Source organism: Scomber scombrus, chromosome 20 (assembly GCF_963691925.1).
Source record: "Scomber scombrus chromosome 20, fScoSco1.1, whole genome shotgun sequence".
In the NCBI taxonomy this organism is placed as follows: domain Eukaryota; kingdom Metazoa; phylum Chordata; class Actinopteri; order Scombriformes; family Scombridae; genus Scomber; species Scomber scombrus.
This window is the reverse complement of record NC_084989.1, coordinates 19,128,326-19,150,861: the sequence shown is the minus strand read 5'-3', so window position 1 is coordinate 19,150,861 and position 22,536 is coordinate 19,128,326. Positions and strand designations below refer to the sequence as shown.

Genomic DNA, 22,536 nt, shown 5'->3' with positions numbered 1-22,536 from the left:
TGGACACACTGACAGTTCCAGGGATTAAACATTTAAGTTTGTACCAGTAGACTTCACCTCTCCTTGACATGATACCTGTTGGTGTCTGTACGCAGATGTCAGAGCTTGTTTATCACAGAAGAAAAGGCAGTAGAACTTTTGTAGAAGTAGATTATCCACATGAAACTCCACATTGACTTTATGAGGGACATGTTTGGTCTAAATTTTAGTGTGTTTTTTACAATTTTTTACAGTGTTTACAGGCCCTGCACTGCCGCACCTGCACAGTCATGTTCAATAACTGACTGATTAAATGTCAAATCAGGTTTAAGTCGGGTGGGGCCGTGTTTGTGAATAAGCATTACCTATGAAGTAATAACAATGATAAGGTGGTTATTTGTCCTGCCCTAACAGGTGCAACAAAACTAACATAAGATTGAGGGCGCTGCCAATCAAGTAGGCAAGATTGGTGATAACAGCTGTGTGAGTAAAAGATGTTGTGAGCAGTATTTCAAATCAACAGTTTGTTTGCTCTGGTATCAATCAGTGGATACATTTGAAAACTTGGTGTCCTTGGTTTTGTTTCTTTTTACACAGAAAATAATGTAATCCTGTGTTAGTTCAGTTCGGAGCTCGATTCGTTCTCTGGCTAGCTGCTAGCAACTTAATTTCACTCATCTGCATCCCATAATGTAAAGTACACCTGGCTCCGGGAGCTGTTTAGCTCAAACTTGCAGGGTACGCCCTGCAGTTGAGTTGGATCAAGATCGTATCACATTCCCACCAACAAGCTGAGACCAGAGTCTCAAATGCTCTTGGTACAGGTGTTTTAGTCCACCTTCAGAACATTTTCCATAGAATTTTGTGAAATCAAAACATTATATAAATTCAGTTGAATAATCCAATTGAGATATGTGGTTTTTGCTAAACTAATGAATTAAATACCTGACAAATCTGACAAATATATAAAACTTCTATAAAATCAATAATTCCTGAAAGTTGTTCTGCTCGTTGTTTTGCAAAATTTTGCACAATGACCTGAAATATTTTACAAGTAAAAATACAGCATGACGTTATGTTTACTGTTAGTGTTACTCACCAAGTGTAGCGGGATGAGTGTGTTTCCCTGCTCATAAAACATTTACAGAGTTATTTTTTTGACAGCTCAGAATCAGATCCTACATTTAAGTACATGTTTGCTTGCTAGCAGTCTTCTTTTTCCATGCTTTCATTGGCACACTGTTACATGACATGGACCGCTCTGCTGCCAAATGTTGATCAACAAAACAGTGTGATACCAATGGCAGGAATTTGAATCACATCTTTTAAAAATAACACTCCATAAATATCATATCCCCAAACCTTACTTAAGAGTGTTTCATTATATCATTTTGCACTTTGTTCTATCTTCAATCACCTAACAAAGGAAGTAGCCCATGAAATTGTAACTTAATTATATATTTTTTTCTCTAACATCTGTCTTTTAATTAGTCATATCTGTCACATGTTACAGATAGTTAGGATACAGGATCCATTTATGTAACCGCTGGTATTCTCTCGGACCACCATGTCTGCCATCCAGACATTAGTTCTTTGTAGATGCCAGATGAGCTGCAGGCATGCAGAGGTGGGTGGGTTGCTGCTACATTTTTGTGTCTTATAGATTTTAAGGAACCCATATGCTTTCTTATCTGCACGAGCCCCACTTGACTTGTTCCTCCAGTAGTGAAAACAATCCAGGTTATTCCTGCCTCTCCTGGCAGATAACAACTTGCCTGTGCTTTCTAAGTTAAAAACGTCTTAAATATTCCTTACATTTAACTTTGCCTTGTGTGTGTGTGTGTGTGTGTGTGTGTGTGTGTGTGTGTGTGTGTGTGTGTGTGTGTGTGTGTGTGTGTGTGTGTGTGTGTGTGTGTATATATCTTGTCTTCCCCTTTCGTTTGTTCTCATTTTTGATTGATCAGCCTCGACACGTGAGCGTTGTTGTGAGCGTGTGTCAGGCAGCTTTTAAAACAACTGGCAGCGAAAGAGGTAAGCAAGAAAGAGAGGGAGATGGAGGAGAGACAGGAAAGGGAGAAAGAAAATTCATTTAAGGCTGCCTGGTTTGTGTGTGTGTGTGTGTGCATACTTCAGAGAGAGTTTTGTGTGGTGAGTGGGTGGGTGCGTCAGTCAGTCGGCCTGGGCTCTCTGCAGCACACTCAGCCGCTGTGCTCTCCTCTCGGCTGAGTGGAAACATCATGTGTCTGTGGGACGCCCAGAGGAACAGCCCTGTTTCTCCGAGCTGAGACCAGAACAAGCAGTAAAAGGCAGACTGAGGGAAAAAGAGGGAGCAAGATGGACTCAAGCAGAAACTTACTGTAGACTTTCCTGGGTGAAGGACAGAGCAACCAAAAGACACAGAAACAGGACGGTTTTTGAGGATAGTTGTCATCCTTTCTGCCATCTGGTTCTACCACCTCAGACTTGGCTATGCCATGCTAGCCCAGAGGAACGGGCTACCTCCAGGCTGTAAGCCGGTTCCTCTGAAGGACCACCCTGACTTGCGGGATGTGGACGTTAGCGCCGAAGGCTGCTGCTCCCTCTCTCCTTCCTCATCATCTGGAGGTTGTCCCTGGGCTCGGCTGGCCGGGGTGGACGGCTGCTTGTCGGAGCCGTACTGTCTTTGGTTCCAGCTTTTGGCCAGAGCCTACTGGGGGGAAGTGGAACTGGGGCTCACCAGTCCCAACCGCAGCGTGTCCTGGGCTCGGCTACGAGAAGCCTCCAGAAAGAACTGTGTCCGATCTAGGGTAAGGATGGTTATGTATGATGTATGAAAGATGGAGAGCATCCATGCATTTTTTTTGACATTTTGAGGAGGTGCAAGGTAACTTCCTGGAAAAGCGTAGCAGTTTTGAGGCTTTTAGGAACAGTCTGACTCGCTATCAGTGTCTGGCAGAGACGTATAGGTTTACATGGGAAGCATCTGACAGGGGAGAAGAGGTTAAGGGCGGCTACACTTTGTTGTGCTGCAAGGAATTTTGTGTGCGTCATCCTGCTCTCCAGCGGCAGGGTAGTCCTGTTTCACTGACCGATATCTTTTGTAATGTGAGTGTGTCTGTGTGTGTTGGGGTTTTAGGTTTCGTTTATTGTTGGCCCCTGTGGTAGTGTTTCAGGGTGACACTTTGCCATACGCTGTCAGACGACTATATTGTTGTTTTTTCCAGCTGTACGTATATGAGTCTATATGGTGTAGAAACATCACCACAATCCTTTACTGACTGTGTGTAGTGTGGAGGCTGAAGCACATGAAGTCAGTCATTGTTCAGCACTGGACCAAAGGGCGTTAAAGACATATTTTCCTATGTTTAAGGGAAGAAAAGGGTGACTAATGTTAAAGCCTGTGGTCAGACAGGGAGAGAGATTTGGAAAGAAAAAGCAAGAGGGGAGGGAGTGAAAGAGGTAGAACCATGAGGTCAGTCGCCCAGGGGTTACTCACAGGCAAAAACCAAACAAACAAAACAAAAAACAATACTGTGGAGAAAAGCTGAGTCAACAAGTAATGCCATTCAAATTCACTCAAAGTACAGATCTCATATACATAAAGAAGCAGGAGCTGGCATGCAAATGCACCATCCTGCAGGCTGTGGCACCATATGGCAGCACACAGATCAAACCCTCAGCATGCACATAATGGCAATGTTTTAATGAACAGATTGCATGCATAAGTGAGTAGTTTTTATCAAATAATTGTGGGAGCTTGTTTGGATCAGATTTACAGTATTATACCATTGAATATGACTGGGAGGCATTGTGGGAACCAATAGCAGCACTGTCCTATACTGCTGCTTCTCTTATTGGATAATTCAATATGAGATATATACATAGAGAGAGAGAGAGAGAGAGAGAGATTGGAAAATGAGTGTGTGTGTCTCAGTCATAGGACATTTGTGCCAAACGGCTTAGCTATTGCATAATACATTAGATTTAAAGCATGAAATCAAAACAAACAGCTGAGTTGGACTGTGTCAGCTCCCCTCCTCTCTGCTCTCTGTTACATTGTGAACTGTTGCTCACTTCCAGGCCCATACCGCTGGGTATTGGTGGTGATTTCACCAGTCATACCATTAAGCCCACACCCATCCCACTCTCTGGAGGCCTCTACATCTGCTGCTCCCAGACAGGCAAGCAGAGGAGACGTGTGGAGAGAGAGGAAGGGAGAGAGAGAGAAGCCTGGAGGATAAAGAGAGAGGGGTGGTGGAGTCTTTGCTTTGGATCCATACCTAAGATGTATTTTGGTAGGAGATGAGCCTGCAGAGAGATCTGGGATGAGGCTGAGGCTCTTGGCAGGCTCTCGTAGCCTGGATTCACTATAGTAATGTTAGCAATAACCGCTAACGCACGCCCTGCGGTGCAGCGGTTCAGCCTGATCGTGACTTTGATGATGGATGTGACACAAGTCTCGATTCTCAGACAGCTCACAGCAATGGGAGAAAGCTGAGTGTCCATCTCAATGTGGAGTTATTGTACAGAATAATTCCTGCTGTGTGATTTACTTTGACTTAAGCCCTTTGCTCCTCTGAGGAACATAGGCCACTGACAAATGTCTTTCACCTCATTTGTTTGTTGGCAGTTCTTTCGAAATGTCGCCAGTAGAGCCAACTCTCAGACGTTTCTGCCTGGACACCACTTCTCCAGCTGTTCCTGGAGAGACATCTTTTACTTGTTCCTGGGGGGGTTTCAGGGTTGTTGGGTGATGTTTGTGGCAGGTTTTCTGAGGGTTTGTCCAATCCAAACTCCACTTTCTCCTTTGGATTCATAAATCAGTGGGATCCTGGCTTGTTCTTTTTTACAGGTCCATATTGATCGAGATGTGTTTTGAGCTCCTGATCTTCCTGAGGTTGTTAAACACCAGACTAGCCTTATTGATCCTGCTTTTTATGTCCACATATGTCCTTATGGTGGTGTGCACAACACTGTATAGGTATGTGAATGCTAGGGCTTAAGTCTTGTGGTTGACTGGTTGATTAGTTGGTCGTCCGACAAAATTCTTATGGTCAAATAATCACTGTGTTACTTTCATAAGGATTAAAGTGCTACATCGATAAATTTGAAGATCTTGTTATTTCTTGCAGTGGGAAGGACAGACACTGTTGTTGTTTTCACATCTACGAACACGCCCAACCTAATGGAGATTGTTAAGTCTGACTGTATTCAACATGTCACTATTTCACCTTTTAATTGTACGGGTCAACAAGAACGCTCTTGCCTACATGGCTTGGGTTGTGGAGTGGATCTTCATCACCAAACTTGCTGCACGTAAGACCAAGTTTTGCCACAACCTGTCCGCCTTCTCCTGCATTCGTATCTGCGTGTGAAAGGAAATTTATTTCATCCACAAAGCCAAAATCATCGAGCTACTCCCACATTGTCCGCTGAATCCTGTTTCTTTTTCCAGTCAGCTGCCAGGAAGAACAGGAATGGTGAGAGTAGACGTCCCTGATTAATGCTCATCATGACATTAAAGCTCTGGAAGAGCTGGCCCGCATGCATGACTTGCATGAGGTTTCATCATACAAGTTCTTAATTAAGTTTATGATCTTTGTGGGAACTCAATAGTTATGAGGGCAGCATAGTGTTCTACTGTGTAAGCTGTCAAATGCTCTTTCAAAGTGGATGAAGTTAATGTAGAGGGACGTGGTCCATTCAATGATGATGTGTAGTCTTACTGTGTGGTCTGTGCGTGAGTGATCTTCTCTGAATCCTGCATGCTGGTCCCAGATTCTCTTCTTGGAGACAGCTGAGGAGAGTTTTACTGGGTACAGGTGCCAGCTTTGACCGCAATGTTTACAAAAAAACCAACCGACCAAAAAAACTGATTATGTCACACACAAATCACATCATGTTAATCACTCTGTCATCATCTGAGCTGACCTCTCATTCTCCTTTGTACGTGTTAGTGTGTGTGTTTCTGGAGAATAATCATCATGGACTGAAATGACTCACTATATTTTCTGCTTAGTTACAGTTGCCATTTGAGGCTGAGTCAGCAAAAACACTTTTTTTTTCTCACCCCCCCCCCCCATCATAAACAGCTTTTGTTGTAGAAACTTTTAAAATCAGCGTTTCACAGTCGACGCTCGTGCACGTGTTGTGTTATGTAGGCATAAATGTAATGTTACACAAGCTAAAGCTGCCAGAGTTTAACGGTTGTTTTTATCCTGTGTTAGTCACAGTAGGAGTGTAGAAGATAAGTCTGTCATCATGCAAACATGCCAAATAGCCCTGCAAAGCCCCAAATGTGCAATAACTAAAGCCATATGTACAGTTGTGTGAAGCTTGGGGCAGTACAAATATGATTTAAGTGGCAAACTTGATTATTTTGACAGATACTATAATCACTGACGTCAACCACAATTCAAAAACACATTTAATATGACTGTATTTTTGTCTCCTTTCACCAACATCTTAACAGTTTTCATCCAAGGACACCAGGAATGAACTGTTTCTGTATTTGCAGACAAGCTATACTGTAGATATAAATAAAAGCCTGATGTAAGGAAGGTGAAACACATCTGATGCCTTAACCAGCAGCTTTTGGTGGATGTGATGTAATTCTCACAGTTCAGACACATCACAGCAGCAGAGGTTGGACTTTTTATTATAAATTAATCTGCAAATTATTTTCTCCATTAATTAATTGTTTAAACCATAAAAAGAGGTGGAAAATATCCCAGGGCTCAAAGTGCTGTCCTGAAATTGTTTCATCAGACCCAAAGTCCAAAAAACTCAAAATATTTCATTTAATATCATATATAATAAAAACCAAACAGCAAATCCCCATGATTTATAATCTAGAGCAAAGTTTTGTAAATTTTGCTTGAAAAATGACAGAAACAATAAAGCGATTATTAAAATAGTTGCTGATTAATTTTGTTTTGAATTACTAGGTAATTGTTGCAGCTCTATGATAGTTAAAAGAAACGTTTAAGTATTTTTTCATGCAAAAAAGCCAAACATTTGCTGGTCCAACACTCACAATATGAAAATGAGTTGCTTTTCTTGGTCTTACATTACTGTGTAATGTAATATTTTGGGTTGTTTAACTATAAGTTGTACATAATAAGACATATGAAGGCCTCAAGGTAGACTCTAGGATGTTGTAATGGCCATTTTTTCGTCATTTACTGATGTTTTACTCACAACATGATTAATCAATTAATCTGGAAAGTAATTGGAAGATTGATCAAGTAAAAATAATTGTTTGTGTTGTTATGTACATGTAAGTAAGTACTATACAAGTGTTGTGAGTTTGTGTGATTGCAGAAAGGAAACAGCTTCTCTGTGTTTAAAGAGACAAGACCACTTAAGCACTTGTAAACAATCCACTGTGTAAATGCGATCTGCTGTATTGTTTGTGCTGACAGAAAAATAAGCAGTAAATGTCAATAAATTTTAGTTGGAGAGCTCGAAACAACAGCAGAGCACTTTGCTTGAGAGGAATGTTCAAACAAAAACGTTTTAGCCTTTTCTGAAGAAGTTCACAGTCAAGAACCAAAATGTTAAATAATTGATGTGGTATTACTCAACGCTGCACAACCCTACAAATCTGTCTTTTAACAGCGAGCCCTCTTGTTTACTTTGTCCTTCTTATTCCTGAAAGCTCGGAGCCTCACCACAAAATGACACCTTGTTATTGAGCAGAAACAATCTACCCAACTCTGATAACTGTGAAGAATCACCAACGGGGGATTTCTTGTGTTTTTTAAATCAAGTTGATTAATAATACCTATGCTTAGCCATGGGATGTTTCATCTGTGAAAACACACTTTTCTTTATTTTAGAGCGAAAAAACTCTACGTAATTACCAGGGTTGAGGTGAACTGAGTGCTTTTTAGATTTCCTCATTGTGCATCATTTAAAGCAGGGGTTCCCAATCTGGGTGTCAAGCCAAATATTAATCTGAGAGGAATGACAATGATTAAATTGAAAAGAAAGCAAAAATACATTCCACTTACTTAATATTGTGTTTATTTTTCAAGCATTCGCCAAGTGTTTTGCTTTTATTTTACTGTTAAATACTTGTTAATGTCACTCTTACACTCACACTTAAAGGGGATATAACATGTACTTGTGTGGTTTTCTGTCATTATACGGTTATGATGTCTGTGTTAAACCTGGTAGAAGTTCTAAACTTGATGAGAACATATGTAAAAAAATGGCACTTTGCTCTGAACGCTCCATTTGCGATATTATTTGTACTTCCTCTTCGTGATGACATCAGGTTGTTCGCACATGCCCACAAACGGTCGCCTCTGTTGCTATGGTTGTTTGCATTGTCCACTCGCGTATTTCAGATCAGATTTGAGCTTGAATATGTATGGATGTTTTTGAGAAGTTTATATTTCAAGTAAAGAACAACAACAACAAAAAAGCGACATCTGACTACTACTGTTTGTTTTCGTAGCCTCCGAAGCTGGTGGAAGTCCGCCGAGGGGAAATAGTTTTTTTGAACATGCAAAGATATTCCAGCTGAGCCCCAGAATATAAACACAGACCTGGAAATGTGCATGTAATTTCCCCCCTTTTAAAAAAATGTTTCCATCCTTTCTCAGTTATGTTCTGTATCAACTAAAATCGCCTATGTTCTACTTTCTGGGTATTTTTCAAGAATCACTATTGACATTCCTGTTTATTTGCCCCCCCCTTTCTTCAGGCCAAGCAGAAGGATGGACGCGATCAGAGCGAGGCTTCGGCTATGGCCTCTCCAGGTGTGGAGGAGGAGCCTTTCTCCTGGCCGGGGCCCAAGACGCTTCACCTGCGCCGAACCTCTCAAGGCTTCGGCTTCACGCTGCGACACTTCATCGTCTACCCACCTGAGTCTGCCGTCCACAACTCTCTGAAGGTTAGAACGTCGATCCTGTTGCTGGAGCCCTACATATACAAAAACATGTCTAATCCAATTTAGAGCTGAATAATTTTTTAAATAAGCAAAAAATGTCAGAGAGTTGGGGTAAGAAAATACACTCATGTTTCCAGAGTAAATAAACTTTTGTTGAATCAAGTGGAATAAGCTCGAGGCAAGAAGGAGGATCCACTTTAATTTAAGACACTGTCATAAAAATCTGTGTCAGCCGGGACATTATATTAGAAACAGATGAAATAATCCCAGACCACTGCCAGGTTCTTACATTTATTTTAGGAAATGAAACAAGATTATGACACAGTTTAAGGTAAAATGGACTTTTGGGGTTGAAATGCATTATCGTAAAGCTCACAAATACCTCTCTACTGAGTTAGTATCAGAACCTAAAGAGAGCTGTTAAGTATTTTTCAATTTTGATGTGTGATGTGTTTTTTTACTACATCTGCTCTTGAATTGGGACTGAATGAAGGCCTTTCTCCAAATACCACTTGAACTGTTTTGCTCTCTCTCTCTCTCTTCTCTTTGTTGATTCTTGTCCTCCACACTAACTCTGGCCTCGCTGTCAAGGACCCAGAAATTATAACTACTGGTCATTGCTCCAGATTGTAATCTTAAAATGTGACTCTGTGTAGCTTTTTAGTGTCCACACTGATTAGAAAACATCAGATTTGTATGACACCAGGGGAAAAAAACATCATCAAAATGATGACTCTCAGCTGCTGTTCGAACACGACCTACTACACAAACACTGGTGCATTCACCGCCCTCGGGAAATTACAGTTGCATCCCGTTTTCACACTATTTACTAATCACATACAGTAAATGTTCATACTACACTGTTATAGATGACAGTATGTAAGGAATCAATGTACTTAGAACTGGAAATTATGCAATACAGTATGTGTGCTGATGGACGTTGATCAAACTGCAGCTTTGGAAAGTCACTACTAATTAAACATAACAAATAAGAAGCACTTCTTCCAAAAGATTTATTGTAGAGCTATTTCATCACAATCCATTTTTAGTTTTAACTTTCTCCAGCTGTGAGCAGCTCCTCACTGTGCTTTGTACAATCCACTGTAGATAGTACTGTTCATTAGGGCTGCAGCTAACCATTATTTTCATTTTTTGCTTAATTCACTTCTTATTTCCGATTGATTGATTAATTGTGAGGTTTGTTAAATGTCAATAATTAGAAAATGCAGATGAGAAGTTGCCAGAGCCCTTTTTAACATCTTAAAATGTCTTGTTTTGTCTGATAAACTGTTTAAAACCTCGAAATATTCAATTTACTATCATAGAAAAATTGTTTATATTCACGCTGGAGATGCTGGAACCAGTAACATTTTTAATCTTTCCTAAAAAAAAAACTACATAAAAGATGAATCTATTATCAAAAAAGTTTCACTCAAAAGTCATTTTGTGTTTACATACTAAAACCTGTGTGGAACTGGGACAAAGTTTAGGTCATTTCACCGGTAACTGTTGTAGACATCATGTAAGCATGTCTTTGAAGTTGAGACAGTACATTTTATGAGAATTATTGCTGACCATCATTGAAACAAGTCTGAGGTGCAGTACCCTGTAGCAGTAATGCAACAGTAATTTTATTACAGCAACGGGTTATGATCCCACCTGGGACGTTTGCCAGCTGTCCTCTGGATAACATCTGCACTGATCTGCCCTTTGGTATTAATCCTGACGTTATAGCACATCTGCCTCCTAATGGGCACAGAGCAGTACACACTAAAGGGCTTTAGGTAAATACGACATCATATTTTTAAACAGGAAAATGTGCTGGCGTTTGGAGTCTAAATCTAAAAGCTTATCACGGCCTCCCTCGTATTAGTTTTTGTAGGTGATAATTCAGGATAAGTTAAGTTTACTTTTCTCTGAAGTGTATTTTGACAACCTCTTCAGTTTTCACAGAAGGATTTTCCTTCAAAGTTAGCATAGTACGTTGTGTTTATAGCTTTTGGCTTTAGCTCTGCGTGTTGAAAGACAAACTAAGGCATGACAGTTTAAACTTTTTGTGTATATTTGTGTAACCAAAGAGACTTTCTCCCAGAGGCCTTCTTGGGTTGTTTTGGACACTTTTAAGTAAATTTGGACCGCTATGCACCTCTGTGATCTCTGTAACTTAATGAGATTTGAAGGTTTTGTGGACAAGTTGGTTATCTTAAAAAAACCTGAGCTCAGTGGTTTAAGATGCATACCAGACAAAATTAAAGCAGTAAATTCATCTTAATTAACTGGTAGGTCCCTTTTTTTGTATCCATTAGCCATTATCAGTTGGCATTGATATAAAGAATTACGCAACTAAAACAAGCTGTTGCTCAGCAAAATGTGTGTCTGGCTTTTAGCTGGCTGTGTTTGCTCTTCTGCTGCCTTCTTATCATAAGACGTGATTCTGGGAAATATTCAAAACCTGGAATTAAATCAGTCAGGTCGCACTCACTGTAGATCCTAACCAGTTCTCCCATTACGTAATCGTGGCAGGCATCAGGAGGGTAAGAGAAATCCTCAATCCTTGTACATTCATCATCACATTCAATTGTAATTACTTTTAGGGTCTTGGATTGAAGCTCTTGACTAATCGCAGTTTGAGGATATTGGGGTTAGCCTGAAGAGGGTCAGGCAGCCTTAAGGAAAGCAGTGGGAGAGCAGGGAGTCTTAAAGGATACGTGGAGAACATGCAGTATGTGTCACTGACGGGAGTGTGGATTAAAGCGGGAGTGTGGATTTTAAACGGGGGAGCTCTGATGGAAATGAAGGTTTTGTGAGTGGAGGAAATGGGGTGGAGGCGGGGTAGAAAAAAACCCCCACAAACATGGCTTTGAAGTGGCTTTTTTCTGTCCAAATTGGCACAGGGATCGCTCTGGACCACTCTTGTCCCCATCTGTCCTCTGCCACAACTGCTCCAATTATGTAGATGTGTTTAATGAGAATGAGGCTACTATTTTTCTCTGTGGATCATCTTGTACCTCCTTCAAAGCTGAGAAATGATTTTAGGACTGTGACTAACACTTATTTAATCTGTTCCTTTTTGTTTTAATGAATTGATTCATTGTTCAGTTTATAAAGTGTCAGAAAATAGTTTTAAAAATAGGGCTTAGAGTATCAATAACACATGTTTAATTTGTTTCTTTGAGATAATTAAGTGTTTATAGAAGGTTCATATTATAAGCAGATTGTAGTGTCATAGCATAAATGATACGTTCTTCTTCCTTTTATGGTTATGGAAGTGTTCTTTTATATTTATCTCATGTTGCTGTTGTTGTCAGGTTGCTGTTTTCACTAATAAGTTGCAGGGTTGAGTGTAGACATGGGCCCGAAATTTGCGACTCTTACTTCTTTTATTGTATCTTTTCTTATTTGTGGCGCGATTGTGTCTTTTCTGTATGATTTAGTTTTGTTTTAATGTAAATAATACAGAATAATATTGCAAAGAGAATGTTTAAAAAGTCACAGCCCAAAGTCTCAAAGCCCAAGGTGATCTTTAACTTGCCAAAAGTAGTCCAAAACATCCAATGTACATATATGTTTTGTAATTGAAGTTTTTTTAATGACATTTTTCAATATATACACAACATGATGAAACACAAGACCATTTATTGCAGTGAAACGATGACAGAACAAACAGAAGAAAGGAAATTTGGGCAGACATAGATACATGTATTATAATAAAAACTTAAAAAAATGATGGGGCATCATATATCAATAAATGGGATTGCACATTTTCCTTCAAAAAACAATAAAAAAGTACATTGTAGGAATAATTACTTCTTATTAGGTTCTTTCCTTTATATGCATTAGAAAATAATACTTCCCTTGTCATTAGAGATTCAAAAGAGGCAATGTCTGTTATCAATTTGAACTATTCAGTAAAATCTGCTTTTGTCCGGCTTTTAATATGGCAGGAAATGATCTGTGAAGTGGAAATAAAGCCTGAAAATATTCAATTAATAATGATATTAAAAAAGGAAAAGCAGCGATCCTTACATTTGGAGTGGATGGGTTTTGGAGAGCAGGATGGAGTGGGATGGTTTTTAAAGTGTGATGTAACATATTTTGACATGGTATATTCAAGTGACCTGTTTGGCATCTACCTGTAAATATCATCGTGCAAAAAGAAATGATCCTAAGAAACGAATCCTCTGACATGTACTGTTTCTCTTTTTCTCCTCTAGGATGAAGACAATGGCAGTCGAGGTGAGTGTGGAAACATTTACCGTTTGTTTGAATTGCTGCATGCATTAGAGCCATGCACTGTGAGCTGGGACCTCAGGTGTTGATGTGTGATGAGAATTGCAAAAAGACTGGCACAGAAAATAGAGATCAAATTACAATTGACAGTCCATTACTCTAATTTATTCTGACTCCTTATAGATTGGAATAGATGCATTTTGATGATTCTTTGTGTCTGGATATTTTCTCATTGGCTTAAATGTTCATCTGTGTGAATCCACCAGCTGATTTGCTTTGAGAATGATGATATAAACGGTGGTATAAACCACATGTTGCAGGTGAAATCGCCTTTTCTGCAGCCTGTCAGGCATACTGTCTGCTGTGGGTTCTAAGCTTTTAGCCCTCGCTCTTCAGAGTGGCAGTCAGAGCCTCACTGTTAGCTTGGCGAGGCCTCAGCATTCCTCAGAGCATCCGGCTCGTCGTTCCAGGCCCTCAGTATTCTGCTCACGTCTGCAGCCCAGCGTGAATGCAGGAGGATCGCTCTGCTGCTGCGCTTCATCAGCAGCCTTCTCAAACAGCCAATCTAATTGTCTGTTTATACATACACACACACGGTAACACCTTTTGACGTATTGCAACCAAAAACAGCAACAGCGAAGTCTCGGAAGACCATCAAATGCATTTTCAAGTTGATGTCAAACTACATCATGCAGGATTTTTTAGTTTCTCATCGAAGCTCAGTGTTTCATGGATCTATCTGTGAAAAAGCAAAATGAACATCTTTTTCTTTTGGTTTTGAAATGAATGGAGAAAGCTGTATGTTTGGCTTGAAATGCACCCAAACCCCTACCAGTTGTGATTCAGTGAATTGTAATGGGATGAGTGGACAGTGAAAGTGAAGCATCCCGTGTTAAAGGAGGGCTGGACGCAGCGCTTTGTGATGAATTTGACTCTTAAACAGCTCTCAACAGGAAATTGAGAGATTCCCGTAAGTGTCCCTCATCATCATCATCCCTCTTGGCCCTTGGTGTCACATTCCTCAGATTGCCCCCCCTCTTCTTCTTCTTCTTCCCCTCTCTCTCTCTCTCTCTCTCTCTCTCTCTCTCTCTTTCTCTCTCTCTCTCTTCACTCCTCTCCTCCTCTCCTCCACCCCTACCCCTTTTAACCCCTCCATGTCCTCCAACCTCATTCAACACAAGCCTCAGAACATAAAACAACGCACACAGGGCTCCTGCTGCGGCAAGAGAAAAACCCTTCAGGGGGATTTTTCGCGGCCACACATTCTTGCATGGCATTATTACACTTCTTCTGAACTCCAAATTCCTTAATGTGACCCTGCCTGAGAGGAGTCATGTAAAACTCATCTGCGCTGATGTCATGAAATAGTATGTGGTGAGTGCATGAGAAGCATTCATCTCTAAACTCGAGTAGAAGGTGAATAATGATCCTCGCCTGGAGAGCAAAGCCCACCTCCCTCCCACTGCTGCTGGCTGCCACAGGAAGTCACTTGGCTCACTTCCAGCTGATCATAAATCCTTCTTTGCTTCTCGGCAGGCTCAGAGCGAGCGGTGGTGACGACGCTAACAGGTAGTCGGGCATCAGTCAGAAACGGATATCAGGAACGGCAAGAATTTCCTTGTAAGGCCAAAACTAATGCGCTGAAACAAGGGCCACAAAATTATGATATTAATAAGCACCATGTGATGATGTTATTTCAAATATTCAAGCATATTTTGCACTTGGAAATGAAGGTGACACAGTATGAAGCATAAAAAATAATCTTATTTAGTTTATTTTTGGAGTATTTAGTGAATGTAGTTATTGGAGGTGAGCTAAGTAGTACCTGCTGGCCTATTTAATATTTTCTTGGAACTACTGTAGGATTTTTCACTCGAGTATAAGCAGAAGCAAATGTGCGTTACATAGCTCTGTTCTCTCCGTGTTAACATCCTCCTTTCACGAGCAGACATTGAGTTGATGAAAAGCAGCCTTTTTACTGGAAAGCAAGTACCAAATTATTTTTTTTTCTCCTTTTGAAAGACATCCGTATTTGCTTTTCTTTCTTTTTTTTGTCTCTGGCTTTCATTATGTTTTATTATGCTTCATTACAAGAATGCACAAGATAGATGTACATTTGGTTGACATGTGATAGTATTCATACTTCTTGCATTCTTAAAATATGTTTTACAGCGAGGGTGAAAACAAAGACAAATGAACAAACAAGATTGTAGAGAAGAGAGGGAGAGAGAGAAGATGCTGTTATGACATCGCACAGAGACAAACACTGAAGCAACCAACAACAGAAAAAGTGGTGTTAAACAGGCATAAAAGAGATCTAAGCTGTGTTTTTTAACATTTAACATTTCGTACTCATGTCTACAAATTGTTATTGTTGCTACGTGACAACCGAACTCGCCTCTCGCCACTCTCAAGTGTAGCACATACGGCACACGCCCCAAAAAACATTCATAACATCATCGAAAAAACCACACAGGGTCTCAGACTGACAGACAGATAATACATCCCATGTGCAGAGTTATTTTAATGTGGACACACACACATACACACACACACACACACACACACACACACAAAGTTGCATTCTGCAGCTTTCTACATTTTTTCTTCTTTCTTTTTAGTGCCCCAGTCAGGTCTGTGATGTTCAGTGCAGCCTCCCCAGCGCGCTGCACTGCAGTTTATTTGTTTGACTCAGGGCCAGTGTGTGATGAGGCTGTTGGTGTTTGGAGAGAGACGAGGGAGGGAGGTGAAGGGGTGGGGGGAGGTGGGGGGCTGCTGACCGCATGTTGACTAGCTGGGTGTTGCCGCTGGAAACACTTCAAACCTCCAGAAAACATACAGACAGTCCTGCATGCGCTGACGTCGATGCACAGATAAACAAATGCACAGTGGAAACATAGACACCATGATATTAGTTACTCAGTGTGTGTCTCAAGTATGGATCTGTTTATTTCCTTTCACAGCGGTTGTGTACATACCAAGCAGCTTTTATCCCAAATCTTCCTCTCTATCTCACTTCCTCTCTTCTTCTTCTTCCCTCCCTCTTCTGTCTGTCTGTCTGTCTGTCTGTCTGTCTGTCTGTCTGTCTGTCTGTCTGTCTGTCTGTCTGTCTGTCTGTCTGTCTGTCTGTCTGTCTGTCTGTCTGTCTGTCTGTCTGTGTCTTCATTTTTTATTTTATTTTTTCAGTGTCTCCGGTCTCTCTTCAGTTGTGTATTTTAGCAAGTTGTTTAAGGGTAAAATCCGAATGAGGCATTTTGTGCTATGCTTATGAAGCTGCGGCACCTCAGCGCTGCAAGAGAAGCAACATAAAAAATGTCTCCATCTGTTCAAATATTTGTTTTTCATTCAACGTGAAACACTTTTCTCTGCAGATACCGGCTTTATATTTCCCAGCTCTTCTTTTTTTTCTAATGACATTTTGGTTTGTTCCCATGAAGTTTGCAAAGGGAATGAAGCACGCACAAACAGAATTCCCCTCTATTCTCCAGCTGCCTTTTTAACGCCACACCTTCTTTAACAAAGCTGTGCCCAAAATATTCATTTAGATTTTTATCCTTTCTCTATTTCACATCCTTTCCCTCCCTGTCCACCTCTTTCTGTTTCTCTCTGTGTCTGTTTACCAACTACCCACAACAACTTTGTGACTTCTTAAAGCAACAGTTGGACAATTTGAGAAATACACTTATTCACTTTTTTTGCTGAGAGTATGTCTATTCTTTAAGGATACAGATATATTTGCTTTGTATAAAGACTAGAAACATGAAGAAATAACTAGACTTGCTGTATTCAAATGTAAACAAGGTAAAACTTCAGGAAGTTACTGTCCGCCTAAGAAATAGTCCTGCCCATAACCCCCAGTGCATGGATACACATCGTTACACTTTGATTTTTGCACATATTAAACAAACGAGGTATGACGTGTTAATTGGTTACTTTCAGATGTGCAGGTAGGGCAATTATGTCACTTCTAAACAGAGCCAGGCTAGCTGTTTCCCCTTGTTTCCAGTCTGTATGCTAAGCTACGCTAACTGGCTGCTGACTGTAGCTTCATATCTTCCCCACAAATATGAGAATGGTTTCAATGTTCTCACCTAATTCTCAGCCGCACAGTGAATAACTCTTAAGACCAGGAAACCTTAATGTGCTCTTATAGATGAAAAAAGTGGTTACAGAAAAGAATATGTCTTCCGGCATACTTTGGAATGGTCTCCGAGCTGATGAAGACCTTGTAAAGTCGAAACTGATTGATGTTTTAACCAACATGCCCTACCAAATAAAGCCACCACCAGATCTAGTTGTTTTAATACCTTGTTGCTCTTGTTTTGTCTCATTCAGGCTACAATGCTGCTTAAATGCTGCCTATATAACTATACAAAATTTAAAGAAATATTGGCACATATGCGACGATACGCTAATAAAGATATATCTGTGATAGGTCATCATCAGCTGACCAGTATATGTCTGGCTCGACTTTCTCTACTCCAACACAACAAATTCTTCCCTGCACTCGTCTTTCCAACTCAATCACGTTTCCGTCATTCCTACAACAACTCAACTCTCGGAAGATTTCAAGTCGTTCAATAACAGTCTGAGCCTGAAAGTGGCAAAAACAAGCACTTTCATTGGACGTACATTGACAGGGCGCATTTGCAGCCTGTTCACGGCTGTCAGCTGAAGCACTCTCGGTCAATACTGGAACGATTGCAAATATTGTTGTCCCCATTTGTTACTTTGACACAAAACGATGGGAAAATAGGCTTCAGGTTAAATCCCCAAGTCCCCAAATGTCCCGTTAACCTCCCCTGGTAAAAGTTTGGCTTGTTTTACAGGAAGAAAAATAACAAAACATAGATTTTTTTTTTTTGCTGTGTGGTCAAAGTAATGTCAGTACATATCCTCTTTCCCCCTGGGTGGATTTTGGTATTTGAAATTCCTAAAGGAAAAAAAAGTGATGGAAAGTACTTCATCACCTTCCTGTCTGTGGTGGAAAAAACACCAGATGTGTGTGTGTGAGTTTTTGTGTTTGTGTGTGTATCTGTGTGTTGTCTGTCTGCGATGAGCGGTCAGATGTAGCAGTGGTGGCAGACATGTGTTTCTACATGGAAGTGACTTTAAAATGATCCCAGTCCTTCAGGAATTTAGCCCTGCTGGGTGTTACGAGCACATACACAGATGCACATGGCATTTTTTAGTGATTTGTACACCTCACCACGTTTTTATGTATTGTCTGTCTCTATTATTTCCTCTTTACGGCCTGATAAATATCCTACTACGTTTTTATCACTATCTGCGTGCCAGTAAGTAGAAAGACACAGCAGTACATAAATGTCAGAAGTATGTTTGAGCTAATACAGAAAAACAATAGATTTTACTTTCAGGTCCACTTAAAGCCTGAAGCTTTTAAGCACATTTCTTCCACGGAGAAAGAAGCTGGCCTCGTCTTCATCACGTGACCCGAGTATGGAATTTCAATCACAGGTGGTGGTGTGGGTGGAGACTGTAATACTCGTCTTTGTTCAGAGACGGCTTTTGGCATCAGATGTGACTGGAAGTTTCATTCTGTGGGTCATGCGAGGACAACTGAGCAAAGTCCATCCTGAGAAAGACTGGGATAGGCATATGAAAATCCAGAAAATCACTAAACGATTGTTTGTTTTGGACGTTCTTGCTCGATTTAGAATAGTTTATCATAGTTCAGTATAGTGTATAATGTAGATCTATGAGGAGGGACTGCAGTTTTTTTGGCAGTTTAGCATTGGCTTCATTTTTCAGAAGCAGAAGTAGCTGCTTGTTCAGAAGTGTTTCTGTGAAACACTTTGTTATAACTGTTTAGTGAAGTGTTATATAAGATATCTACTTACATTCAAGTATAAAATTAGAACTTCGACACATTAAGTGATGACAGGGGCTTTAAGGCGTATTGACATACCCTCCCCCAGTGTGTGCAGAGGCTTCTGACATAAAGCTGTAGTTGTTTGCAAAGTGCAGCGATTACTGAAATGAGACCCGTCCATCTGAGACTGGCACCTACCTACAAGTCCTCCCACCATCTGATAAAGTCTATTGACTCAGTTCGTAAGGATGTGGGTTTGTAAAGTGTTTGGAGGAGGTCAGGACGGGGGGACGCAGGTGTTCTAGCAGAGTTTAGGTTTTCAAAGCAAAGTTTTGTTTGGACTAGTTTGTGTGTGAACCTGTACACAGTCAGTGGTTCTTCATAGAAAAGGGGGAAAAAAACAGAATTAAAGTATTTATTTTCATATGCCATCTTCAAGCACAATCCTGTTGCTTTGAACAGAATTTTGACAATATAACACGCTGTGCTTTTGAAGGAAGTTGGAGTTTATAGATTTAGGCAAAATGTACTTGTGCTCTGACCCTCCCACACTCTGTGGGGATCTTCTTGTGCCAGGATCATGTGCCTCCCATTTTCATATTTTCTCTTCTGGAGCAGACCTGACATTGATAACCATCTAAATACACACACACACAGTGTTTGAAGTGTTGGGAAAGTTGGAGGGAAAGTAGTAGAAAAACACCACTTCCTCTGTGTCCGCGTGAGAACGAAGAACAAGCGACACATCTGCATAGGTTATACTCGTACATGTGTGTGTGGGCGTGGTGCTTGTAAATGTGACAGTGATACAAACGGTAAAGAACAGCGAGTTGGATGGAGAGGTATTACGCCAGGGTTAATGCAGTCAGTGGGCAGCGAGCCCAGCCCTCTGTAGAATAACATTATCTAACCCAAAACAACGGGAGAGCGGGGAGCTGGCCCACACAACCAGGCCCAGCTGTGCAACCAGGGACCACAGCCAAACCAGAGCTTGTATAGAGGCCAGAGAGCAGTGCTGACACCCAGCCGCGGCGGTACATGGCCATTCATTGTGCACAGGCTTTACAGTAAGGAGAAGAAGAGTGTCTTTTTACCTCATATGTAATTTGACATAAGTTGAGACATTTTTGTGACTGTAAAATAAAAGAAATGTGGGAGCAGTTGACAGATACTTTAAATTTGGTCAGTTTGTGGTTTTTTAAGACTGCTGTTTTTTCATTAACCGCAAAAAAACTTGATTAGAAAAACTGCCTCAAAATTGAAATTAAGTGTGTTATCATTGCATCTTGGAAACTGCAGTTACCAATTAAGGCCCCAATAATTGTTTCTATTATTAATGAATCTGCAGATTTTTATCTCAATTAATCATTTTGTCTATTATACAGAAAAGCTTTAATCATTTTAGCTAAAAAATGACTAAAATCATTATTCAGTTATCAAAATAGTTGGCAATTAATATTCTGTTGATCAACTTATCGTTGCAGCTCTATTATCAATACTGATATGTAGATTTTTGACCGATTATCTTTCATACACAAGCCAAACAATTGCTCAGATGTGCTTTATTTTGCCATTTATAATCTGAAAGTCTGGGAGTTTGGGGCTAATAGTTGGAGGAAACAACACATGTGGGAATATTACCTTTCAGCTCTGGTAAATTATTATATATATTCTGACATTTAAAAACAAAAAGGTTACAACATAATTGGCAGATGAGTCGGTTCTGAAAATAATCATTACACTCATTAAAACGTTGGTAGGTGTCAGTTATTACAACCAAATTATTATACTCATTCTGGTTTATTTGAGTACTGTCGGTGCTTGAATGGGATCAAATATGCCATATGAGTTCATGTAGCAGCTGAAAGAGCCACCAAAACATAGTTAACTGTAAACCATCCAAAAAAACACCAACACAATGTACTTCAATGCCAAGTTCTGCCTCAAGCATGCCCTTACTTTCTAGTTGCACAACCTCTCCTGTGGTGTAAAATCTTATAAACATGGAGTGTTGAGTGTTTTGTCCATTAGTAAAATGTTGCCCAGTGAGTACCACCCAGGAAGAGCTGTGGTTACTCAACTCTTAACGCTGCGTTTTGGACCGACTAAAATCATTTTGAGGCGGTCTGATGTATTTTCATTAATCCACGCAGTAGTTTATGCTTTGGTAAGACAGTTGGGAGCATTAAAAATATCCAAAGCTTTAGATTTAAACATTTAATCCCGCTCATCCAGCTGCAGGGCACGGAAACTTTCAGTATCCAATTTGTGCTGCAGAGTTGGAGCTCTGTGAGATTGGCTTTGGATTGGGAATCTGCCCAGTGCACATACATACACACACACACACACACACACACACACACACACACACACACACACACACACACACACACACACACACACACACACACACACACACACACTGAGGAGGGTCATGTTCATGGTGTTTTTACATTTTTACACATGAATCTATCAGTCCAATTTCTCAACATGTTATGTACAAATTGTGAAAAGGTTTACAGAAGAGCCAGATTTCTGGGCTTGTTTTCATATGTCATGTTTCTTGTCATGTGATCGGCCACCAGGGCATCCAGTAAGATCATAACCAGCAAGAGCATGAGTGGAAATACAGTGCTGCCCTTCACGTTTTTACAGTTTTTCTCAGTAAGTGAGATAACAGACATTTAATGTGCTGTGCTGCCTTCTGCTGGATCAAAAACAAGCCTGCAGGTCTTGTTGACATCTCAGCTGTCTCTGTAGTGGATTTAACTATGAATCTGCAAGTTAGAAAGCAAGTTTAAAAGCACAGACTTGCTGTTTGAGGGGATCAAACCTGCCATCTTTCACTTTTCAGAGTATTTTTTCTTACATTTTTAGGGGTTATTACAACAGTTCTGTAAGGTTCAAATAGGAGAATCAAAGTATTGCATCACTTATCATTTAATATCACATCCTTTAGATATGTTGTAGCTATTACGCCCTAAAGCAAAGTTAATCTGTATATGTATAAACATTGTAGTTTTATAAATTCAAAATCATTTGCAGTAACATTTTCAGCCACAGGAGGGAGCTAGTAGACCGGACTAGTGAATGTATTTGATATGCTGAAAAATGACAAATGACATGCTTAATGTACAACAGCCGACACTGGAAAACTGATTATTGATAGTTTGACTAATTTTAAAGTATAGAGAGATTTATTTTATTTTTTTTATTTGATATGTACTTTACAGCAGCTGTAGGCTATAATGTAAGCAGTAACTGTTGAGTAAAGTGATGATTAAAAAGCTCTTTCCCCTAGTCACCTTTGAGTTGGTCTTCAACAACACATTGAACCCACATCTGCTCCAGCAGTCCAGCTGTTAAAGGCTCTTCAGAACACACAAACAGCTGAGTCTGAAATGCTCAAATCTGATGTGTAAACGTGAGATTGAGCATTCATGAAAAGAGCATGCGTACACAACTCCCTGAGGAAAGGATGCTCTGATATTGCACTTCCTCCAAGCTGGGGCGTCTAAGAGGCAGCTCAAACTACCTGAAATCTTCAGTTTTTGCTCTATTTCTCAATTTAATCCGACTCAGTAGCTCCACATAATCACTATTTTTAAATACACAT

General features: G+C 40.3%; 1 protein-coding gene across 1 annotated transcript in view; it reads left to right on the top strand.

Annotated features, from left to right (window-relative positions):
* The first annotated feature begins 2,201 nt into the window (after positions 1-2,201).
* The window catches only part of LOC134001958 (rho GTPase-activating protein 21-like), a 46,809-nt gene continuing 26,474 nt past the window's right edge, over positions 2,202-22,536 (top strand). The window contains exons 1-3 of the mRNA XM_062441167.1: positions 2,202-2,765; positions 8,672-8,860; positions 13,072-13,093. Of these exons, the coding sequence (XP_062297151.1) occupies positions 2,454-2,765; positions 8,672-8,860; positions 13,072-13,093 (523 nt within the window). The 5' untranslated portion in view covers positions 2,202-2,453. The remainder of the gene's footprint in view (positions 2,766-8,671; positions 8,861-13,071; positions 13,094-22,536) is intronic.